The sequence below is a fragment of the Bos mutus genome, chromosome 17 (genome assembly GCF_027580195.1).
Source record: "Bos mutus isolate GX-2022 chromosome 17, NWIPB_WYAK_1.1, whole genome shotgun sequence".
Taxonomy (NCBI): Eukaryota; Metazoa; Chordata; class Mammalia; order Artiodactyla; family Bovidae; genus Bos; species Bos mutus.
Window position 1 is genome coordinate 7,081,031 of NC_091633.1, and position 20,853 is coordinate 7,101,883.

General features: G+C 49.2%; 1 protein-coding gene across 1 annotated transcript in view; it reads right to left on the reverse strand.

Annotated features, from left to right (window-relative positions):
* The window catches only part of MYO18B (myosin XVIIIB), a 233,065-nt gene extending 214,517 nt beyond the window's left edge, over positions 1–18,548 (reverse strand). Inside the window, exons 1-3 of the mRNA XM_070385941.1 lie at positions 18,377–18,548; positions 2,860–3,016; positions 943–1,101 (exon numbers count right to left, since the gene is read on the reverse strand). Of these exons, the coding sequence (XP_070242042.1) occupies positions 943–1,101; positions 2,860–2,898 (198 nt within the window). The 5' untranslated portion in view covers positions 2,899–3,016; positions 18,377–18,548. The remainder of the gene's footprint in view (positions 1–942; positions 1,102–2,859; positions 3,017–18,376) is intronic.
* Between the last annotated feature and the right edge of the window lie 2,305 nt (positions 18,549–20,853).

Consider the following 20,853-nt stretch of genomic DNA (forward strand, 5'->3'; position numbering starts at 1 on the left):
CAAGCCTGCGTCCCTGGTGCCAGCTTCACCATCCTGCCAGGGTTTCCTGGTCCTAAGAGCTGGGGGAGGAGGGAAGTGGCCCTGAACACCAACTGGGATCAACCTTCAAGTCCTTAAAGCACAGGGACTGCACCTCGTCCACTCACTGCTTCCATCCAGCAGCGCTGTTCAGATCAAGTGGACACCAAGCAGTCAGAAGGGAGGCCATCCGAAGCAGGGTCCTGAGGTCCCCTCCTGCACCAAGCAGTAACCCTTTGATTACTGGCTTGTGGCGATTCTGATGGACTTGGGAAAGGGACCCAGGTAAGCATGGCCGCTGGAAGGCGCCTGGGGGACTTGGGCCCATGGCCGTTTACCACCTGGGATGGAAGGGTTTTGGTATGTTAACAACCAATACAGCAATAGCTGGTGAACACCAGCGGAACATCTTTCCTGCTTAACTGAAAGCAAACTATACATCCTTAGCTAATATTTAGTTTTCCCTTTCTGCAAAAGTAGTGGTCAGTGATCCCCATCATACGTTAACTGATACCATTCATTCATTCACTCAACAAAAATTTTTGAGCATTCACCATGGGCCAAGTTCTATGAGAGCTGCTCAAGATACAGAGTTGAATGAGATAGTTGTTGCTCTTAAGGAATTCCTAGTCGATTAAGTCACATGAGCAAGTAATTACTCTGCTGACCAAAATTAAGACAGGCATGAAGAGGGTGAAGTGGAAATCAGAAGGAGGAAGGTAATGGGAGAGCTTTCTAGAGATGTACTATCTAAGCTGGGTTTTGACAAATGTATAGGAGTTCAACAGATTATGTTAAAGCGAGGACACTCCTCAATGAGGAGACTGCAGGAACAAAGGCTGGCAAGTGACTCAAGAGGAGGCTCACGGGACAGGAAGGTGGGTGCTGACAGTCACCTGGTCCTTTTCCAGTGCAGCCACTTACCTCTCGTTCCGGAGAGGCAAGAGCTGCCTCTTTCCTCAGTCTAGCTTCCTTGGACTCTTTCTCAGTCTCTCGGACCAGCTGCCTAATGAAGCCCCCTGGGATGACAGAGAAAAGGGGAGGAGGCGAGGATGGTGGAGGGCTCTTGTCCTCTTCCCGAATCTGTTTGGCAGAAGCAAGGAATGAGAGAGCTCAGTGAATGAACCAGCAGGAGCAAGCTGTCCTTTAAGAGTCTTGGACGGAGCTGGGGAGGGGGCCAAGCGGACACCAAGTCCATGTATGAGAGGCCACAGCGAAGCTGGCAAAGCCCTGGGAAGCCTCAGGACAACAGGTGAAAATGGAACGCTCAACCTTGAGGCTGCTCCAGGCAGTGCCATTTCCGCCTGGATCCAGTTTCCTCATAGTATGGATTCGCACAGTGGAGCCCACTGGTACCCATCCTTGGTGTGGGACAGCCCCATCTCTGGGAAGACCTGCTTCAAAAGGAGCTTTTCCGGTTTCCAGAAGGGGACAGGTCACAGGGAACCATCCACACTCTCTGGTCCCATCTCAGCTTGTGGTAAATAGATTAAGTAATTCACCACCTTAACCACTTTCTATGCCAGGAGCATGGTGAGGGAGGGCAGGGCTGGCAGTCACGGTTCATCTAAGGATCCAGCCCTATGGCTATAGCCCATTCCACTGACCCCATGCCCTGACTTCTTGACGGTCCTGGGCAGCCAGGGACTCCCCAGCACTGGGCTGGAAAGCTTGCATTTTACCCCAGAAACACGGTCGAAGCCAGAGCTGGGTGGACCTGGATTGCAGCTGAGACTTGCCACCTTAGAGATGGAGACCTGGGACTGGATGTAATCCACAGGGGTTTGTCTTTATCCAGCATCACTGTGACTGCTCATGAGTTTAAAGGAAAAAGAAAAACAAAAAAAAACAAAAAACCTCCAAGCATTCTATGCATTCTATGGCAGAGCTACACACTGGTTTAAAATAAGCTCCTTATCAAGGTCCTCCCTGAGAGGCTGGCAAAGACTTGACATCCGCAGTCCCATTGATAAAGAGGAACCTAAAGGAGACAGGAAACACCAAGAGACAGAGCAGAAGCCCAGAGATAAGGCAGGCCTCTCCCAGGAGGAGAGAAGCGGGGACACAGGAGGCTGGGCTCACGTTTCCTCTGCGCCTCTCCACGTGGACTGAAACCCGCACTGTGAGGGTGAAAGGCACGCTCTAGGGCAGGTGTCATTCCGCTCCCTCCAGCATCAGTCTATGCCATGTCAGATCAGCAAGGGGCAGAGGCAGCCAGGAGACACTTCTCAACCACCCCACCCTTCAGCCTCCAATTCATCAAATCAGTGCACAAGGGTGGGGGCGAGGAACAGGGGAGGTAACAGGCATAAAAGAAAGAGGCAGCCCTTTATGGATTCTTACAACAAATACAACAGGGAAAAGAGCCATCAACGGGAAGAAGAGCTTGTTTCCAGTTCTGCATGGGTGACAGAAGGCAGGGACCTCAGAAACCTATCCGCATGGCATGAGGCTGGCAGCCGGCAGCCCTGCCTCTGGTGCCCCTGCTTCCCCACCCACACTGTCCCACACAAAGCCCCATGCTCATCAGAGCTGCCATGAGGACGGTGCTGGGACAGCTGGTCTACCTTCATTCCCCTGCCGTCACCTCCTGAAGGACAGATACCAGCAGCCATGGGAGGAGTCAAGGGCATGGTCACTAATGCCTGGCTAGGCTGGAGATGCCATGGCTAACTGAGGTGGAAGATGGAAGGGAGCCTGGACATGCGCCAGGGGAGCTCTGGATGTCAGAACCTCTGCCTGAGGTGGGAGGGGGTAGCCTGAGACAGCAGGGCTAGGATGCATCCTTGGAGGGTCTGGCTGGCCCCTGAGGCTGTGGCCCGAGCCCTGAGTGCTACTTTCCTTCTGCTCCCATAGGGCGAGGCGTGATGAGATGGCCATGCTGAGGCAGTGCCAGGACCGTGAAGTGAGATGAGATGAGATGAGATGAAGCTCTCTGCCAGGCAGCACGGAATGCAGCTTTATGGACACAGGCAGCGCATGAGGTGATGCACAGAGACTGACCCATGGAGACACAGTAGGGAGAGAAAAGAGAGACAGGTTAGCTCGTGGGTACCGCCCAGACCCACCCCCTCCGATGCCAGGGACCAGGCCAGGCACAACTCACTGTCATTTACATCTGGGAGGAATATGGTCAGCAGAGAGCTGCTGGCTATGGAGTGGACAGTGCCATGAAATTCTTGCCAACCCTGACCACACACTTTTAAATTTCTCTTGACGTATACAGCCAGAAAAGTATGTACTTGTAAATGTATAGCTCAGTGGCTCTCACATAAAGAACACAACGATAGAACCAGCACTGTGACCAGATCAAAACTATTAAACTTTTAAAATAAAAACATGGTGTTATTTTAAAATATATTAAATTTCAACTTAAAATATTAAAAATAAATTAAAATTATAAAATAAAAATAATTTTGATTAAAATTCTTTAAAAGTACATTTTAATTTAATTTGAAATATTATTTTATGTATGACTATAGTATAAAGCTCCAATACTTTGGCTACCTGATGTGAAAAGCCAACTCACTGGGAAAGACTGAGGGCAGGAGGACAAGGGGGCAACAGAGGATGAGATGGTTGGATGGCATCACTGACTCCATGGACATGAGTTTGAGCAAACTCAGGGAGACAGTGAAGAACAGGGAAGCCCAGCGTGCTGCAGTCCATGGGGGTCAGAATCAGACAGGACTTAGGGACTGAACAACAACATGGTATATAAATATTATCTAGATATATAAATATTATAAATAAAATAACAAACATGCAAATCTAATCTATAGCGATGGAGGTGAGAGGAGTTGTTAGGGTTCAGCTGAGAAGAAGCACAAGGGGAACTTTCTAGGAAAATGGAAATGTCTTATATCTTGACATGAGCTGTGAAATGTGAAGTTAAATGGAGTCACTCATGTCAAGGGGTTTTACAACAGAGCTGGCAGGCCATTAAGGAGGTGGACCTCATACACGTCCTCCCCAACTGCAACCACAAAACTTCGGAACTGGTGCAAATGGCAGGTATTACAAGGACTCTGCAAGAATCCCTGAGGTTTGTCTCAGAGAGGAACTCTGACTTCCCTCAAAGTGACAGCCTGAGTGCTCAGTCACCTTAAGGAAGGCCAGCTCTGGCCTCCAACATCAATTACAGTTCTTTGTAATGCAAACCTCCCCTTAAGCCTTTAAAAGTCCCTGAATTTTACTCCCCAGCAGGACACTGCTTTGCAATCAGAACCTGTGTATCTCAAAATGCAATTCTTTAATACCAAATAAACTTTTTTTGATTATTATTATTTCCTCCTAGGTTTATTTAGGTGGACAGAGTGCTGGTTACACTAGTATATCACGTGTAAAAATTCATTCAGCTGTACAACTAAGAATATTTTACTGTATAAAATCATATCAATTTAAAAAACAGAACATTACCAACTCACGACAATCCCTCGTACCCCTTCTAGTAACTATTCCACACTCTCCAGATTTCTGAAATCACAGAAAAGTGTGCGTTTCTTTTGTGAGGGGTAAGTGGCTATATAATTTGACCGTGAAAATGAGGAAAGCGCAGGAAACCTTGGCTATTTAACTGACTGAGAGCTTTGAGAAAAAGAGTAAGCATTTTTAGCATCATTTTCAAAACCTTAACAAACATACACAGCTTTTGACCTAGAAAGTCCTCTTTTGGAAAACAAATTGAGGAAGTGATCCTCAACCAGAAAAAAAACCATCACTGTGTTGCTTGTAGGACTAAAAATCCTAAACGTGAGAGTTACTCAGTTGTGTCCAACTCTTTGGGACCCCATGGACTATACAGTCCATGGAATTCTCCAGGCAAGAATACTGGAATGGGTAGCCTTTCCCTTCTCCAGGGGATCTTTCCAACCCAGGGATTGAACTCAGGTTTTCCCCATTATAGGTGGATTCTTCACCAGCTAAGCCACAAGGTAAGCCCAAGAATACTAGAGTGGGTAGCCTATCCTGTCCCTAGCGGATCTTCCCGACCCAGGAATCAAACCAGGGTCTCCTGCATTGCAGGTGGATTCTTTACCAACTGAGCCTCCAGTAACTAGAGAAGCCAAATAAATTAGCACACATCTGAGTCAAAGGAATAGTATGAATCCCTGAAAAGGATGCTTAAGAACATTTTATTAATAAAACAACTTTATCCATTCCATTGTCAGGCTTCTAGAAGGACAGCATCAATAAGCACCTACTGAAGAGAGTTTAATGGTTTATTTATTTCCATAGTATAAACAGAAATGTCTGGGGGAAATGTAAATCAGCAAACCCAAAGTGGAAAGAACCTGTCAGCCTCGGATCCAGGTGTCAGTAATAAAAAATTAAACTGTTAAAAAACCCACTTCACCTAGGTATAACTTCTATGCCTGCCATAAGCTTCATTCATTGTAAGTGCACACTTAGATGCTTTCTGATAAACTTTGCAACCCTGGGCGACGTGACCAGAATCGCCCCCTAAAGCCCCTTCATGCCTATGTGCAGTCACTAGCTGTTCCCACCCTCGGCCCCAGACTTCTGATATAGATGGAGTCCTAGAGAATGCAGTATTTTACATGTGGCTTCTTGCATTTTGCATGTTTTTAAGGTTTTTCTGCATTGTTGTGTACATCAGCATTCCATTTTTTATGGATAAACCACATCCTGTTTATCCATTCACCAGCTGATGGGCATTTGGGCTATTTCCACTTTGGGGCGAGACGAATTACGCTGCTCTGAGTAGGCCTGTAAGTTTTGGTGCGCTGTGTTTCCACTTTTCTTCGGGAGATTCCTAGGAGGCGGCACTACTGGGCTGTCTGCTAACTTTACATTTGACTTTTTAAGAAGCAGCGCAACTGTTTCCCCATCCTGCCTGCAGTGTCTCAGGCTCCACCAGGGAACATTTGCAGTGACACTGAAAGGTGCTAGGGTTGGCTTGTAAAGATGGCGGAGGGCAATATGGGGCATGCGCGTAGTACACACTCCAAAACGGGCAAGTAACACAGCACGCCACACAAAATGAAGAGCCCTTCCACATGCCCAGGTTCTGCAACTGAAAATTCCACCAAGTGTGGATTAAAAAAACTGGGGGTGGGGAGGGGGACGATAAAAATATCCAGAACATTCCAAAAAGCAAAAGTTGAATTTGCTGTGCCCTGACAACTATTTACACTGTATTCACATTTACATTGTATTTATATAGCATTTACATCGTGTTTATAACTGCTGACAGCATCCGCACTGCATTCGATATTATTAGCAATCTTGAGATGGTTAAAAGTATACGAGGAAAACTGTGCTGGGTTATACGTAAATATTAAGGTAACTATTACCATGAACAGTATGAAAAGGCAAAATGACAGGATACTGAAAGAGAAACTCCCCAGGTCAGTAGGTGCCCAATATGCTACTGGAGATCAGTGAAGAAATAACTCCAGAAAGAATGGATGGAGCCAAAGCAAAAAGAATACCCAGCTCTGGATGTGACTGGTGACAGAAGCAAGGTCCGATGCCGTAAAGAGCAATATTGCATAGGAACCTGGAATGTCAGGTCCATGAACCAAGGCAAATTGGAAATGGTCAAACAAGAGATGGCAAGAGTGAATGTCGACATTCTAGGAATCAGCGAACTGAAATGGTCTGGAATGGGTGAATTTAACTCAGATGACCATTATATCTACTACTGCAGGCAGGAATCCCTCAGAAGAAATGGAGTGGCCATCATGGTCAACAAAAGAGTCTGAAATGCAGTACTTGGATGCAATCTCAAAAACGACAGAATGATCTCTGTTCGTTTCCAAGGCAAACGATTCAATATCACAGTAAGCCAAGTCTATGCCCCAACCAGTAATGCTGAAGAAGCTGAAGTTGAACGCTTCTATGAAGACCTACAAGACCTTTTAGAACTAACACCCAAAAAAGATGTCCTTTTCATTATAGGGGACTGGAATGCAAAAGTAGGAAGTCAAGAAACACCTGAAGTAACAGGCAATTTTGGCCTTGGAATACGGAATGAAGCAGGGCAAAGACTAATACAGTTTTGCCAAGAAAATGCACTGGTCATAACAAACACCCTCTTCCAACAACACAAGAGAAGACTCTATACATGGACATCACCAGATGGGCAACACCAAAATCAGATTGATTATATTCTTTGCAGCCAAAGATGGAGAAGCTCTATACAGTCAGCAAAAACAAGACCAGGAGCTGACTGTGGCTCAGATCATGAACTCCTTATTGCCAAATTCAGACTTAAATTGAAGAAAGTAGGGAAAACCACTAGACCATTCAGGTATGACCTAAATCAAATCCCTTATGATTTATACAGTGGAAGTGAGAAATAGATTTAAGGGCCTAGATCTGATAGATAGAGTGCCTGATGAACTATGGAATGAGGTTCGTGACATTGTACAGGAGACAGGGATCAAGACCATCCCCATGGAAAAGAAATGCAAAAAAGCAAAATGGCTGTCTGGGGAGGCCTTACAAATAGCTGTGAAAAGAAGAGACGCGAAAAGCAAAGGAGAAAAGGAAAGATATAAACATCTGAATGCAGAGTTCCAAAGAATAGCAAGGAGAGATAAGAAAGCCTTCTTCAGCGATCAATGCAAAGAAATAGAGGAAAACAACAGAATGGGAAAGACTAGGGATCTCTTCAAGAAAATCAGAGATACCAAGGGAACATTTCATGCAAAGATGGGCTCAATAAAGGACAGACATGGTATGGACCTAACAGAAGCAGAAGATACTAAGAAGAGATGACAAGAATACACAGAAGAACTGTACAAAATAGATCTTCACAACCCAGATAATCATGATGGTGTGATCACTGACCTAGAGCTAGACATCCTGGAATGTGAAGTCAAGTGGGCCTTAGAAAGCATCACTATGAACAAAGCTAGTGGAGGTGATGGAATTTCAGTTGAGCTATTTCAAATCCTGAAAGATAATGCTGTGAAAGTGCTGCACTCAATATGCCAGCAAATTTGGAAAACTCAGCAGTGGCCACAGGACTGGAAAAGGTCAGTTTTCATTCCAATCCCAAAGAAAGGCAATGCCAAAGAATGCTCAAACTACCACACAATTGCACTCATCTCACACGCTAGTAAAGTAATGCTCAAAATTCTCCAAGCCAGGCTTCAGCAATATGTGAACCGTGAACTTACTGATGTTCAAGCTGGTTTTAGAAAAGGCAGAGGAACCAGAGATCAAATTACTAACATCCGATGGATCATGGAAAAAGCAAGAGAGTTCCAGAAAAACATCTATTTCTGCTTTATTGACTATGCCAAAGCCTTTGACTGTGTGCATCACAATAAACTGTGGAAAATTCTGAAATAGATGGGAATACCAGACCACCTGACCTGCCTCTTGAGAAACCTGTATACAGGTCAGGAAGCAACAGTTAGAACTGGACATGGAACAACAGACTGGTTCCAAACAGGAAAAGGAGTACATCAAGGCTGTATATTGTCACCCTGCTTATTTAACTTATATGCAGAGTACATCATGAGAAACGCTGGGCTAGAAGAAACACAGGCTGGAGTCATGATTGCTGGGAGAAATATCAATAACCTCAGATACGCAGATGACACCACCCTTATGGCAGAAAGTGAAGAGGAACTAAAGAGCCTCTTGATGAAAGTGAAAGTGGAGAGTGAAAAAGTTGGCTTAAAGCTCAACATCCAGAAAACGAAGATCATGGCATCCGACCCCATCACTTCATGGGAAATAGATGGGGAAACAGTGGAAACAGTGTCAGACTTTATTTTTCTGGGCTCCAAAATCACTGCAGATGGTGACTGCAGCCATGAAATTAAAAGGCGCTTACTCCTTGGAAGGAAAGTTGTGACCAACCTAGATAGCATATTCAAAAGCAGAGACATTACTTTGCCAACAAAGGTTCATCTAGTCAAGGCTATGGTTTTTCCTGTGGTCATGTATGGATGTGAGAGTTGGACTGTGAAGAAGGCTGAGCGCTGAAGAATGGATGCTTTTGAACTGTGGTGTTGGAGAAGACTCTTGAGAGTCCCTTGGACTGCAAGGAGATCCAACCAGTCCATTCTGAAGGAGATCAGCCCTGGGATTTCTTTGGAAGGAATGATGCTGAAGCTGAAACTCCAGTACTTTGGCCACCTCACGCGAAGAGTAGATTCATTGGAAAAGACTCTGATGCTGGGAGGGGATTGGGGGCAGGAGGAGAAGGGGACAGAGGATGAGATGGCTGGATGGCATCACTGACTCGATGGACGTGAGTCTGAGTGAACTCCGGGAGTTGGTGATGGACAGGGAGGCCTGGCGTGCTGCGATTCATGGGGTCACAAAGAGTCGGACACGACTGAGCGACTGATCTGATCTGATCTGATTACTCCTTTTTATATAAGGGACTTGGGCCTCCATGGATTTTGGTATTTGTGGAGGTTCCTACAACCAAACACCTGGGGATACCCAGATCTTAAACGATACACCAAAATCTTTGTGAAGGGGGTCAGGAGGGGAGGAAAAGGCCTCTTTCCTCCCCCTTCATCTTTTCTCACTTCTAGCTATGAGTAGGGTCCCTCACTGCCCGCTCCTGGAAGAGACACCAGCCCCCCATCTCCGACTGTTAGTTACCATGGTTCACGAGTTTTCAACGGCCCCTTTGGCCTGCCAGTAGCTGTTGTCAGTAACTCATACATAAGAAAACAGCCTGAACAGCATTCCAAGCAATCTCTCCTCACACAGTGAGAACAGCACATCCGGGGAGCTGATGAGACGGATCCCGCGAGGCCGCGCTGAGGAGAACCCATCTCGCGAGACCCCACCGTAGCCCTTGCTTTATAACCCCGTGCGAGAGGACGTCGACTCCGATCATCTCGCGAGAGCACACTGTGGCCCCAGCTTTCCAGGTGTGTAGCGTGGGGTGACGTCACGCCCACTCCCACCATCTCGTGAGATCCCATCGTGGTTCTTGTTTACCGACCCCGCGTGAGGTGATATCAAGTGAATTTCATCATCTCGCGAGAGCCTACTGGGGCCCTCGCTTTCCAACTCCTCAGTGGGTTGCTGTCACGTGATAGATTGAAATCAGTTCAGGGAGTGTTTACACTATAGAAACTAGGAAAAATCATAAATCGGGGCTTTTACTCCTGGAGCCAGTCCGTTAAACACTGTCAGCACAGCACTGGCTGACACCGTACCGCTCCTGCAGGGCCTGGCAAGGGTGAAATCACAAGAGCCAAAGACTGAACAAGGGATATTTCAGCTCTGATGAGGTCAGGTGCCCACAGGAGACCCTGAAAACTCATTCAAGTGCAACAGCCAAGTCTTTGCATAAGAAAAAGACCCCATAGTGTGGGCTCTCCCACTTGCACAGGCACGTGAGGTTGAGCTGGAGATTAAGCGGGAGGCCAGATCCCTGGGAGAGAGGGGTGAGGGGCGAGAAGAGGACAAAAGACCCTCCTCCCGACTCATTCCCTTAGGAGACACTTGGAGCGTCCCGGAGTGACTCACGGCTGTAATCCGCTCTGCTACAGACCTGGGCAGCTGGAGCCCAGGTTATGAATAGGCCTGACCTGAGGTGGCTGCCCTGGTCACTGCCCTGCCCCGACTCCCAACACTTCCCATCCGGCCGCCAGGTCAGTGGCTGCCTCCCAAGAATAGCCCTCGGCTTCAAGGCTCCAGGGGGAATCCTGGCTGATGGTCTGGGCTGTCCTCAACCCAGCCGTGGGTGGGCCCAGAGGGCTGTAGCACATGGGGGCAAGGAGAGGACTCAGTCTCTGCCTTTACCCTCATGTCCTACCCCTCAAAGGCACCAGGCCAGCCCCACTGACCCAGGATCAGGATCCAACCCTACTGGGGCGGCTTTGTCAAGCCTTAATTTAAGCAAGTGTTCTTATCACCGCATTCTCATCCAGGCCTGAAACTCACACCTGCCTCATCAGCTGCCGTTTTAAGCCCATGAAGAGGCCCCAGATGCTCTGAATTCATGGGATGAAGTCTCAAGTCTCCCTTCAGGGGTGAGGAGGGCTGGTGAAAGGAAAGGTCACTCCCAAAGCCAGGGATGGCTTGAAACAGTTTTCCATGTAGACATGCTGGTATGAGTGGCCTCAAGGCTTTCCCTCTCACCCCTCAAGGTCCAGCCTTGACCCAGCAGCTAGTCCTCCAGTGACTTCACCTGTCTCAAAGGACAAATTCCTGAGTCTGGATGGTGACTCCCAGAGCCCTCAGGATCCCCCTTGTTCCTCTACTTCAGTGACACTGACCTGGATACGTCCTTCCACATGGGTTCCCACCTCAGGGCCTTTGCACATTCTGCTCCTTCTGCTTCACACACTTTTCCTTCCGCCTGGCTCACGTCTTCTCCTCTTTCAAGTCTTTGCTCAGAGTCATCTTCTCAATGATCCTGCCTTCACCATCCTGTTTGAATGGCTCCCTGGCTCCATTCCTCCCTGTCCCAGGGCCGCTCGTCGTCTGATTTTGCTCTTTCCCCGCAGCACTTGCTCACTGTCCATCGTGCTGTGTGTTTCTTGTTTAGTTTTCGACCCCTCGTGCAGAACACGGCCCCTAAGAGGTGCAGCATGTCCACCTATTCTGTTCACGTATGCGGCCCCAGAGCCTAGAACATCGCCTGGCACGTACTTTGCTCTCAATGCATATTTGCTGAATGACTGAATGAAGGAATGGATGGGTAATTAGGAGTGTAGCTGGCAAGGGACAGAGCAGGCCATCGCCAGCAGGTCTACGGCAGGGATTTCTGGTGTCTCCTTGTTTTCTGTATCTGCATCTCTCATCATGGCCCAAGGCCATGTCCTGCTGCCGCTATCACCTTGTGGGAGCCTAGGAAGTTCTCTGAGACTCAATTTTCTCAGCCATAAAATGGGAAGAGGACAGCCACGTACCCACATGCTTAACCACTGAAAACTGCTTGCAGTCTTCTTTTCATCTTCGTTTGACTCCACGGTCAAAGTCAGCCTGGAGACCCCAGCCCAGGACCCAGAACTGGATGTTTCACCCACATTTAGGGAGAACCTACTCTGTGCCAAGCACTGAGATAGAAACCTTACACCTAAACTGCTCTCAGCCCTCTTAAATGCCTACTGGACCTGAAATTTAATTACCTTAAAATCCATTATCCCATTTCATCCCCAAGACAGCAACCACGTGGTTGGCATCACTCCAGTAGAGCAGAGACTCAGATAGTTGAGGCACTTGCCTGAGCTCACCTGGCAAGAAGGTCGAGTGCTTTCCTCTCAGGATCCTGACCAATACAGCTGGGAGGCAAGTAGTTTCAACTCATCACCTCTGATAGATGAGTAGTTGTGTCTGGAGTGTTACTTGGGAAGGACTCTGAGCTTCCGTCTTGGCTCATAGGGAAAAGGGTGATCTGATTGATTATTAATGTCTGCCTTGGGCGTAGAATGAGGGAATGATGACTGCTGCTTGCTATCTAGAGGCTAAATGGGCAAAAGTGACTCATGATTTGTACATGGTCCAGCCAGTCTCACTCAGACCTTGTGTCTGGTGGTCACAGAGCCAGGTGGGAATGAAGAGGGACCTGGTCAGCACACAGGCCCCCCTTCCCTAATCAGGGCAAGAGAACCCCACAGCCAGCAAGTGGTTGAGGATTCAGGCCACTCATCACAACCCACATCCTCCTGGAAGAGGAGAACAGGGAGGGGGATAAGTGGGAAACAAAGGTAGGGAAGTTCACAGAAGGAAAGAGAGAGCGTGAAGAGACAAGGTGGGCTAGAAGGAGGGAAGGCAAAGCAGGTGAGGCTTTGAGATGGAAAAGGATGGACAAGAGAGGACTAGCAGGACTCATCTTCCATAAGAGAGGCTCAGAGGCCCAGCCCTGCTCACAAGGAATTTCCTGGATGGAGGACCGATCAGTGCCCCGTTGGTCACATCCAGTGCTGGGGCGCTCAGGACGAGGTGGGACACGCGGGGTCTGCTCTAATTGCTTTTTTCTTAGAGCAGACCTGCACAGCCCTCGCAGGCCAGCAAACCCACCTTCTCCGGTCCTGGAGTCTGTCAAGCAGGGAAAGGAAGGGACTCGGCTAGGACTCACAGCTCCCACGGCAGCAGAACCAGGGTCCTTATTTCCCAGTGCCCAGGGCTTGCTGCTTCTTCCCTCCTATCCAGAGAGCTAACCTCCTGGGATGACCACATCCTGGCCCCGGTTCTCCTCTCTGGAGCAACACATAGAGAACCACCTACGACACCCAAGGGATTGACCCCCAATTTTCTCATCAGGAGCCTTCAACCATTTCCCAGGTGAGACATTTCTCATGGCTCCCAGATCCCGCAGAATACCGGTTTGGTGTTTCCTGTTGCCAGATTGAAGTGAGAGACTGGTCAGGCTTCTGCTGTGAGGCTCCCCTGACTGTTTTCAGGATTTTATTCCTCCATCATATGGCTGTCTTTCTATTCTTGCTGTGTTGCTACTTGGAGCTTTGCTGTCTAATACAGCAGCCATTAGCCACACTGCTCCTGCTATTTAGTCCCTAAGTCTTGTCTGACTCTCTGCAACCCCATGGGCTATAGTCCGCTACACTCCTCTGTCCATGGGATTCTCCTCCAGGCAAGAATACTGGAATGGGTTGCCATTTCCTCCTCCAGGGAATCTTCCCGACCCAGGGATCGAAGCTGAGTCTTCTGCATTGGCAGGTGGGCTCTTTTACCACTGAGCCATTTGGGAAGCCCCATTAGCCACATGGGGCTATTTAAATGTAAATGAATGTAAATGTCAGCCTCTCAGTTGCACCTGGCACATTTCATGTGTTTGACACGTGGATAGTGGCTACCATATTGGACAGCACAGATACAGAACATGTCTATTATCAAAGTGCTGTCGGACAGAATGGGACTAGATGAGGGCTTTCAACAGGTGGTGACTGTGTCCACCCACAGGCGTTTGGTGGCACTGGTGGAAAAGGACACTCCTGCCAATGCAGGAGATATAAGAGATGCAAGATCGATCCCTGGGTCGGGAAGATCCCCTGGAGTAGGGCATGGCAACCCACTCCAGTATTCTTGCCTGGAGAATCCCACAGACAGAGGAGCCTGTTGGGCTACAGTCCATGGGGTTGTTGTAAAGAGCTGGACAGGACTGAAGTGACTTGGCATAAAAGCATTTTTGGCTGTCACAACTGGAGACAGGGTGCTAGTGGGCGGAGGCCAGGGATGCTGATAAACAGCCTACATTGCTCAGGACAGCTGCCCCCACCCCCACCACAACAAAGAATCAGTCAGTCCCAAATGTCAATAGTGCTGAGGCCAAGAAGCCCTGGTCTAGGACAATCATGTCAAGTGGAGAGGAGCAGTAAGAGAGGGAAAAAAAAAGCAAAACAATCTTGCTTCAAACAATACATACATGTGACATAGAAAGAACTGAGCAATGAGTCAACCCACTGCTGACAGAAGAACAGGAGGAAAAGTCACTCCTGGATCCGTCACCACTCAGTGGCTCTATGGCCCCGGGCAAGACACTAGCCCTCTTGATTCTCAGATTTCTGGATAAAACTGGGATAGTATCATGCCCCCTTCTAGACTGTCAACAGATTAAATGAGTTTGAACCAGCTTCATCATCTGTGGAACAGCATTGCATAATTGCTTATTTCGGCTCACGCTGTTGATTAGACTAGACCAAACAAGTCTCTGGCAGTAAGGCGCCAAGTCCCACTTTCATTTCACTCTGCGTGACCTTGGGTCGCTTAAGCCTCTAAATCTCACTTCCCGATCTGTAAAATGGGGCTGATCGCTCCTGACCAAGCTTACAGCAATACCCAGCATGGAGACATTTAATCCTGGTGAGCAACCATCTCTCTCTCCCGACAGCTAATCCGGTTGCCCTCCATGAAACTGAAACTCAAACCCCAGCTGGTACTCAAGAAACAGCTGAAAATGCACGCAGTCTTTTATGGGCAGAGAAAAATTCCCTTGGGACCCCCAGACCTTGAACTTCCTGCCACCCTGAGCGCCAGTGCCAGCCACATTATTTGGTAAATCCACCTCACCGATTCTCCAAGACCTTTTCTGTGCTGCCACAAACTGTGCTGCTAAGTCACTTCAGTCGTGTCCGACTCTGTGCGACCCCATAGACGGCAGGCCACCAGGCTCCCCCGTCCCTGGGATTCTCCAGGCAATAACACTGGAGTGGGTTGCCATTTCAAACTGTAGTTCCTCAAAATAATGCAGTTATCAGGGAGACACACAGTGTAGCTGAAAGGAAAATTACGGAGCTGCGTGAGTCATGGTGGGGGCAGGCGGAGGTGATTCAGATGAAGCTGACGGTGACTGGGTCCTTCAGAAAGAGTGGTGTACGTGTGTGTGTGTGAGAGAGAGAGACAGCAAGTGAGAGCAGGAGTGGAAGGAGAGTGGGAATGACACCTGCCTTGACGGTTCAGAGCTCTCATCCCAATGACCTTGTTTGTGTGATGAAAGTTAATTTTTGTCGAAAACTAGAACTGAGATTTAATTCTTTCCTTTGAGGTTTGGGGGATGACGGTGGAGGTTTTAGGGGTGGGGGTTATCAGGGAAGTGAAAGTGTTAGTTGCTCGGTCGCGTCTGACTCTCTGCAGCCCCGTGAACTGCAGTCATGCCTCTGTCCATGAAATTCTCTGGGCGAGAATACTGGAACGGGTTGCCATTCCCTTCTCCAGGGGATATTCCTGACCCAGGGACCGAACCTGCATCTCCTGCATTGCAGGCAGATTCTTTACTGTCTGAGCCACCAGGGAAGCCTGTTATTGGGAAATTGGGTTATTATTCCTAAATTGGGGAGCCTGACGTGAAGGCAGTGGCTGTTGTGAACTCAGTGCTGTCACTGCAAAGCTGTGTGTCCTTGGGCAAGTTGCTAACCCTCTCTGTACCTCAGCTGCCCCATCTGTGAACAGGTGGGGCTGGATTTGACAGCACCCAGGGGCCCTCCACTTGCTTCAAACTGACTTTCTCCATTTTTCAAATAATTCAGTTTCACATAGCTTAAAAATTAGGGTACCATGAAAAGACATGGAGGGAACTTAAATGCATATTGCTAAATGAAAAGTACCCAATCTGTAAAGACTACATCCTATAGACTCCAACTATGTAACATTCTGGAAAAGGCAAAACTATGGAGACAGTAAAAGGATCAGTGACTGCCAGGAGCTGAGGAGAGGGAAGGATGAATATGCAGGGCACAGCGGATTTTCAGAGTGGTGAAACTATTTTATATGATACAATAATGATGGGCACATATCATGATGCATTTTCCAAACCCATAGAATATACACCACCGAGAGTGAACCCTTGTATGGAATGTGGACTTGGGGTGACAATGATGTGTCAGTATAGGTTCATCAGCTATTAACAGATATCCCACCCTTGGGGGGTGGTATTATAAGGGAGGCTATGAATGTAGGAAGCAGTGGGTATAAGGGAAATTTCTGTACCTTCCCCTCAATTTTGCTGTGAATCTAAAATTTCTCTAAAATATATTAATTTTAAAAAATTAACGATATGTCACCTACCACTGTGACTAACTACCTGTTTAAACTGGACCATTTGGACAGTGGTTTTTATCTCCGAGGTAAACCAGGAGCCGCTGAAGGGCTGTCTCCTGGAGCCCTTGTGGACACCCAGCCTGAGTTCCTGTTTTTTTTGGCAGTGGCGGGAGGCTCTCTCCGGCATTTGGGCCTCCTGGTCTCAGCTCAGAAAGCCCCCAGAAGTGCCTGATCTTGTCCCTGGCTGACCATGGACCTTATGAAAATTTGCACTCATCAGACCCTGATAGCGGACGGGTGCAAGTATGTTTTGCAAGTATGTGATACCCTGAGTCTTGACAAAGTGGGTACCCCCTGGGGTTGTATCGGCTCCCACAGAGGAGAAGTGTTTCTCCAGCTTTGGTGGGCACCAGTGTTCTTGCCTGAAAAATCCCAGAGGACAGAGGCACCTGGCGAGCCACAGTCCAAGGGGTTGCAAGGAGTCAGACACAACTGAGTACACAGACCCCTCAATCTGTTTAAACTCTGAGGACCTGCAGGTCCCTTCCCCCCAGGACTGTTGAGTAGTTCTGAGATGGGAATGTACGTTTTAAAAGCCTTCCCCCCACCCCAGGGTAGGCCGGTAGAGGTGACCGAAGACCCAACCTTGGGAGAAATGCTGCCACAGACACTGAATCCTGGTTGCCACCTCCGGGATGATCTCGCCAAGGCTCCTGGGGTTTAGAAGGCGGAACTAAAGCTCAGATCCCGGGAGGGACTGATCGAGGTCACAGTGTCAGCAGAGCCCACACTGGGCTATTCAAGGTGACCTGGCCCAGGTGCCACCGGATGTCTCATGGGTGACACGCAGCCCCTCCAAAGTGAGGTGACCCGGAGACCCTCCCCCGCCAATCCCTCCCGTCTTGGGCCATTAAATTCTAGATCTTATCCACAGCCCACCCAGACCTATCAACCTAGATCCAGGAGAGCCTAAATTTAGTAGCAAAGCCAACCCTGAGGGAACCAGGGTCCTGTTGGACACAGGAAGCCCCCGTGGGACCCCCAGCCCCTCTTGAGCTGGGGCACTGATCAGGCCAGGCATCTGCTTGGCTGGTCAAGGAGTGAATGCCGCAGCCCAGTTTTCCAAGTCCTGTGGGACGGAAGCCCAGGGTCGAGGCCAGGCTGGGCGGCTTGGAACTGACTGGGGCTTTCCCCTCCCGGCCACCTCTATGGAAAAGCTGCTCCAAGGCCCTGACCCTGAGGCCTGACTCCAGGGAGGGAGCTCCGTGTCCCCTCCCCAGCGTCTCCATTGCCCCCCGCCACCCATTGAGGCCAGTGCAGGTCTCCATTCAAAGATACGCCCCTAACGGGTGAGCCAGAGAAAACACCTCCTCTCCGACAGGGGATCAAGTCAGCGCCACATGAAATTCAAACCGTCACCCACCATCCCCTCCCTCCTCCCTTGCCATGCTTATTTGGAATAAATGGAATAAAAAAAAAACAATTACCATCACGGCTGATACTCAACAGTATTGGAAACACGAAAGGGGAAGAGTTGGGCTCCCTGAGCATCAACCGACAGTCAGTTAAGCAGAAATCACTAGTAGCTTTGGGAAAATACGAACCTTGCTGTCTGCCAGCCGAGATTCCAAAGTGGTTATCCCATGACTCTAAATGTATATAGATATTTAAGAATCAGCCAACAGCTGGGGCCTGAGCAGGGTGATCTTTTAGCAGTGTTCCCTCACACCAGCGTGTGGTTGTAAAATTCTCCCATGAAACACCCAACCAGCAAAGGGGAACAGGCCTCGCAGGCTGAAAGGCCTGAAATAGACGAGACCAGCGGCCACCGCAGCCCCCAAGGCACATTCCGGACAATTATGCCCGTCCGCTCACCGGGTGCCTGTCGTAAAACCCAGCCCGACGGTACCTTCTCCACCCGGGGCCAAGGGCACAGGATCCACTCCCGTCCGAAGGGCCTCCCCGGGTTGCAGCGCAGAGATCCCACCAAGCTGGGCGAGCAGGGACGGAGGAGAAATGTCCGCAGCTCCCCTCCTCACACTGTCGTTCACATCCCCTCCCCTGACTGCTCCTCCCGCACCCTCCCCCTGCACCAGTGTGATAGCAGCAGCTGAGTGGACAAGTCATTTCTAAAATTAGCTGCTGAGCTCCAGGTCTGGACAGGGGACGGCAGCCCGGGGTGGCCGCTGACTAGTCAGTTGGAGCGTATGGACATATTTGGTGGCATGGAGCGGGGGAGGGGACAGCTCCCGACACAAGCACATTCTCCCCCCGGCAACGCCACCCCTGTCCAGGGCGGGCCACTCAGTCACACTACCGTCTCCGCTCCACGCAGATAACCAGAGGCCAGAGCAACTGGGCGAGGAGGAGAGCCCGGCTCCATGTCCCAGCTGGTCTCTGGAAGGACATCACTTAACCAAGCGCTGGTGTCTCTTGGTAAACAATCAATGCGTGGAAACACAAGTAAGAAGGAGGCGGCTGCCATCACACACAAACCGGAGGTCTTCTATGAACTCATTTCCTAGTCCCAACAACCTGGGAGGTAGGGTTTTCCCCAGGCCCGTCTTACCCATGGAGAAACTTTGGCTTGGAAAAATGAACCAACTTACCTTACGCAGCCCACCAACTCAATGGACGTGCATCTGAGCAAACTCTGGGAGACCATGAAGGACAGAGGGGCCTGGCGTGCTGCAGTCCGTTGGGGCGCTGAGAGTTGAACATGACTTAGTGACTGAACGACAACCTTAAAAAGCAGAGAGCCAGGATTTGAACCCTCCAAGTTCTTTCTGGCCCCCCACCCCCAGAAGGCACGGTCTTAAAATGCTGCAGCAAACGAGAGGCTCTAAAGCCAGCCCTGCCTACTGCCTGTGTTACTGACTCTTGTCCTTGGGCTCTAATCAACAGGAATTGGTAAGAAGCCGGATAGGAATTCAGGCAAGGCTTTCCTGGGGCTCGTGCTGCAGAGGAGGGAGCAAGAACAAGAAACAGGTGCCCTCGCTTGCTCCCTGAGGAAGGTGGGCTGGTTCCGTACACGAGGGGAGGGTGGGGGTGGATGCCTGGGCCAGGCAGGAGGGGTGGCTTAGGTGGTCTGCCCACCCCGTGGTGAGGCCGGGTGCATGGATCGTGCGCAGTACCGGCTTTTGCTCCCCGCACCTCCACAATGCCAGTTTGCTTGTGGCCTTTTGTATCTTGTTCCTAGGAATTACCCCAACTGTGCATGCATGCAGTTGATGTCAGTCCCTCACTGTCTCTCGGATTCCCTTGCTCTAAAAGAAGTTAGTCCAACGCTGGCACAAAGGCTTGGGTACAGGACCCCAGGTCCCGGCCTCTCTCACTTGGAAGGAGAAAAGTAGGGACTTTCACAGGTGATGTATGTCGTGCTGGTCCACACAGCTAGCAGGGGGTTGTCAGGATGCAAATCCCGGACTTCCTGACTCTGAAGCCCATGGTCATTGGAATGAATGGTCATTTCAACCATTTGTTTTTGTTTTAACGTGACTGTATCAGATATGTATTACATGTAACCCGGACAGACTTAATCATTGAGCCTGACTAAAGGGGTGTGCTTGTTCTTTACTAAAGTATTGTTGATTTACAATATTATCTTAGTTTCAAGTGTACAAGACGGTGATTCCAAATTTTTATAGGTTACACTCCGCTTAATGTTACAAGAGGTGGGCTTTTTTCAATGGCATCTAGAAAGGACAACAATTATGTGTTCAGCTCCAGTAGCTAAGCCTCTAAAAGTGCAGTCAGTATGATCTTATTTTACATTTGTTAGAGGGACCAAACTTTACGCAAACCAATGGAATATTCGTAAATCTGTTCCTTCCTTTTTCCATTCTTCCTTGGTCAGGAGGGCATTTCAAGGCAGAGAAGCGAAACCATCCTTATCTGTCACACAGAAACAAGGAGGTGCAAGACAGGTTTAAAATAGGATCAGGCTAGTGGCCCAGAGGCATCCTCTTTCACTAATACACACGTAAAAGGCAGAAAACTTTGGAAATTCCCAACGCAGGAAACTATGACTGACGGTCAGGTAGACACGTTTTGCTCAGTCGCATCGCGTCTGACTCTCTGCAACCTCCTGGACTGTAGCCCGCCAGACTCCTCTGTTCACGGAGTTTTTCCAGGCAAGAATACTGGAGCTAGTTGCCATTTCCTCCTCCAAGGGATCTTCCTGACCAAAGGATGGAGCCCGGGTCTCCTGCACTGGTTGCTGACCACTAGCACCACCTGGCAAGCGGGGTTGTTCAGTGGCTAAGTCGTGTCCGACTCTGCGACTCCATGGACTGTGGCCCGCCAGGCTCCTCTGTCCATGGAGTTCTCCACACAAAGTACTGGAGTGGGTTGCCATTCTCTTCTCCAGGAAGCCCTTTACCAGCT